This window comes from Cervus elaphus, chromosome 4 (assembly GCF_910594005.1).
Source record: "Cervus elaphus chromosome 4, mCerEla1.1, whole genome shotgun sequence".
NCBI lineage: Eukaryota > Metazoa > Chordata > Mammalia > Artiodactyla > Cervidae > Cervus > Cervus elaphus.
Window position 1 is genome coordinate 57,806,782 of NC_057818.1, and position 3,932 is coordinate 57,810,713.

The 3,932-nt window shown below is 39.1% G+C and overlaps 1 protein-coding gene across 1 annotated transcript; it reads left to right on the forward strand.

Moving 5' to 3' along the window:
* The first annotated feature begins 1,568 nt into the window (after window positions 1-1,568).
* On the forward strand, window positions 1,569-2,890 carry LOC122692804 (zinc finger protein 501-like). Its single transcript, XM_043900629.1, has one exon. It carries the CDS (start codon window positions 1,569-1,571, stop codon window positions 2,784-2,786), a length of 1,218 nt encoding a protein of 405 aa, XP_043756564.1. The 3' UTR covers window positions 2,787-2,890.
* Window positions 2,891-3,932: the final 1,042 nt, after the last annotated feature.

Consider the following 3,932-nt stretch of genomic DNA (forward strand, 5'->3'; position numbering starts at 1 on the left):
GAAGAGTAGACGACAACAACAACAATTTGATAGATTGGTCTCCATGGAGGAGCTGATTGTCCTGCATCTCTCCTGAGACGAAGGACAGGAGAGGTCGGCCTTTCTCGCTTTTCAAGGTCCTTCTGCCTGTGGGGGTGTTGGGAGCAGGCGAAGGAGCTCTGCTGGCACCTCTGGAGGTGTAATCTCACGATGCTGAGGTGATTCCTCCACAGTCGTGATGTGAAAACGACCCAGGGCAGAAGGAAGAATAAGAAGGAATAGCAGCTTCTCAGGGGAATGTCCTGATCCAGGTGAGAGGCTGTGTCTGCTTTTTCCTCCTTAAATGCCCTGGATTGAAAACTTACACATCTTTAATTCTCTTTTTCTGATATTCTTGCCTGGCGAGGTGGTTTTCAACTATTAAATCCTATTTTTTCTTTTATTTTATGAGTCACAATCTGGCTCTTCTCTCTGCCTGGGCCTCTTCTCCTTTTCTGCCTCCAGGCTCCCTACAGGCCATGAAGCATTCCCAGAGGGAATTAACAGCTTTCAGTTTTTCGAAATATTCCCTTTTGGAAAGATCAACAAGGGAACGCATTGGTATGCAGAATTCCCCTTGGGATGGGGGGAGGTCGCAAAGAGTCGAACAGGACTGAGTGACTACACTGAACTGAACAGTTCCGTTGCTCAGTCGTGTCCGACTCTTTGCGACCCCATGAATCGCAGCATGCCTGGCCTCCCTGTCCATCACAAATTCCCGGAGTTTACTCAAACTCATGCCCATTGAGTCGGTGACGCCATCCAGCCATCTCATCCTCTGTCGTCCCCTTCTCCTCCTGCCCCCAATCCCTCCCAGCATCAGGGTCTTTTCCAATGAGTCAACTCTTCGCATGAGGTGGCCAAAGTACTGGAGTTTCAGCTTCAGCATCAGTCCTTCCAATGAACACCCAGGACTGATCTCCTTCAGGATGGACTGGTTGGATCTCCTTGCAGTCCAAGGGACTCTCAAGAGTCTTCTCCAACACCACAGTTCAAAAGCATCAAGTTTTCGGCGCTCAGCTTTCCTCACAGTCTAGAATTCCTTAGAGACTTTTGAAAAAAACCTGACTATTCTCTACATTGGTAAGAAAGGTCTATTGTTTAAATGTGTTATTAGGGATACAGAACAGGGGAGGTATTTTTGGAGTAAAAATGTATAAAACTGAAATTTTCTCAAGATACATTGAGATTTCCTTAATTTTGCCGAAAGTACCTGAGCAGAGACCATGTGTCTTCTCGAGTGTTTCTCTCACCTGACACCAGTTTATCCCATTATACCTGATGGTCACTGATGGACAATTATCCATGATGAAAACATGATTGCCAAAAGAAATTGAGGATATGTGTCAAATTGGGAAAAATCCCATTTGAAGTCAATAAGTTCAGCAGAAAAATATGTTTTTGTAAGCAAGGACCCATATGATTTAAAAAAAAAAAAAACATATTCTCTGGTGTGAAATTTTGAAAACATGGAAAGTCATCTAGTGTATGCTAGAAATAATCACTCAAGCCAGTAGGAACATAGGTTTGAGTTAAACAGTCAGTCATACATGTCTGAAAGCCAGAGATTTGAAAATGAAGGAAGAAAATCTCACTATGATCAAGTTGAGAGATCCTTTAGTGAGGGCTCATTATTTTTCCACCAACAAACATTTTCTCCCTATTCCGATATCTGTAATGTCGATAATAATGAGAGAATCTTTATCTGGCCTCCGTCATTCAATAGGTATCATAGTACAGATAATGCGGAACAACCTTCCATGTGTAATCCAACGAGTGAGGCCTTAAGCGAGAACTCCATCTTCAGTTATTACAACAGTATTTATGATGGAGCCAGAATCTACCCATGCCTAGAACCTGGGAATCACTTTGACCAAGACTCAGGTCTCATGAATCATCAGAAAACTCACTGTTCAGAGAACCACGATGAAAGGGATGAATGTAGAAATGTCTTTTATCAAAGCCCAAATCTTATTACAGATAGGAATATCCACACTGAAGAAAACAATTACAAATTTAGTGAATGTGGTCAAGTTTCTAACCAGTCATCACAACTTACTCAACATCCGAGTATTCATGCTAAGGGGGAACACTGCAAGTGGAATAAATGTGGGAAAGTCTTTCCTCAATTATCAAATCTAAACGGACACAGGAAAACCCATACTGGAGGGAAACCTAACCAATGCACAGAATGTGGCAAAACCTTTAGCAAGCCCTCAAACCTTACTCGACATCTCAGAACTCATACTGCAGAGAAGACTTACAAGTGTACAGAATGTGGCAAAGCCTTTACTCGGAATTCAAACCTTAATCAACATAGGCGAATCCATACTGGGGAAAAACCATATAAATGTCAGAATTGTGGGAAAGCCTTTAACCAAAGTATGGCACTTACTCGACATCAGCGAATCCATACTGGGGAGAAGCCATATAAATGTCAGAATTGTGGGAAAGCTTTTAACCAAAGTATGGCACTTACTCGACATCAGCAAATCCATACTGGGGAGAAACCATACAAGTGTAAAGAATGTGGCAAAGCTTTTATCACTTCCTCAAATCTTAATCAACATCAGAGAATTCATACTAGGGAGAAGCCTTATAAATGTACACAATGTAACAAAGCCTTTAATCAGCACTCAAACCTTATCCATCATCAGAGAATTCATACTGGGAAAATTATACAAATGTACAGAATGTGGCACAGCCTTTATCAGGCATTCACATGTTATTCAACATCAGCAAATTCATACAGGACAGAAGCCTTATAAATGTACAGAATGTGGCAAAGCCTTTAATCAGAGTTCAAACCTTAATAAACACAGGCGAATTCATACTGGGGAGAAACCATACAAATGTAAAGAATGAGGCAAAGCTTTTAACTGACACTCAAACCTTACTTGCTGTAAAATAATTCATAGTGCCAAGTAATCTTACAAATATAAATAATGTGACAGAGCCTTGAAGTGAACCGTCAGCTCACTCAGCATCAGAGAGCATGTGCTGGAGAGAGACCCTACAAATGTAATAAGTGATGAAAGAGGTTTGTCCTAAGCATACACATCAGAAAATGCCAGAGGGTTCATCCTGGGAAGAACGTTTAATGCTGTGAGAAATGTACAAAACGAATTTTAAAACTCAGGTCTAAATAAATATCAGAGAATTCATCAAAGAGAGCATTCAGTCAATAACCCTTTTCTGGAATTACTTTAAATCAGGATATTATACAAAATAATCCATAGTTAAAACACTTAGAAAAATTATTTGTTACTTGAACCATAGGATCAAGGTGAGAGATGTTGGACAATATAATTATTATCATTGTATCCTTGTTCATATTGACATTATGTGAAAATAAAATTTAATATAACTCAACTTTCAAATTACTACAGGTTAGACCTTTGTTTCTAGTATGTATGTGAACTAATATGCTTTTTTAAAAACTAATATTCTTGGTCTTTGCTGCCTCAAAGTTAAACAAGACCCTTCTATATTAGGTGGAAACAATTTTTATCTACTTTTCTATGGACTGTTAAGGATCTTGTAATGTGAAATGTATAGTGGAAGTCTAAATGAAGGTGATGACTGTCATTGTTTAAAACATCCCTCTATGTCACCATTAGGTAAGTGTTCAGAGAATAATTCTTTGTATTAAAGTAAGAGAGTCTAAATTTTAAATAGGTGTGCCAATGGTTTTTTATGGATATAAAGATGGCAGTTCACTGAAATCTTGACGCATGTTTATAACTGCAATAACTAGAAGTCATGAATTTTAGTTGACATCGTAGCAATCAGGAAATCTTCACAGATACCCAAGAAAAATCTATGTAACCTTTTCCTGAAAGGTCATGTAATGAATGTACATCCTTGTTTACTAAATAATTGCTCTCTGTTTTGTAAACCATAAATATCACATT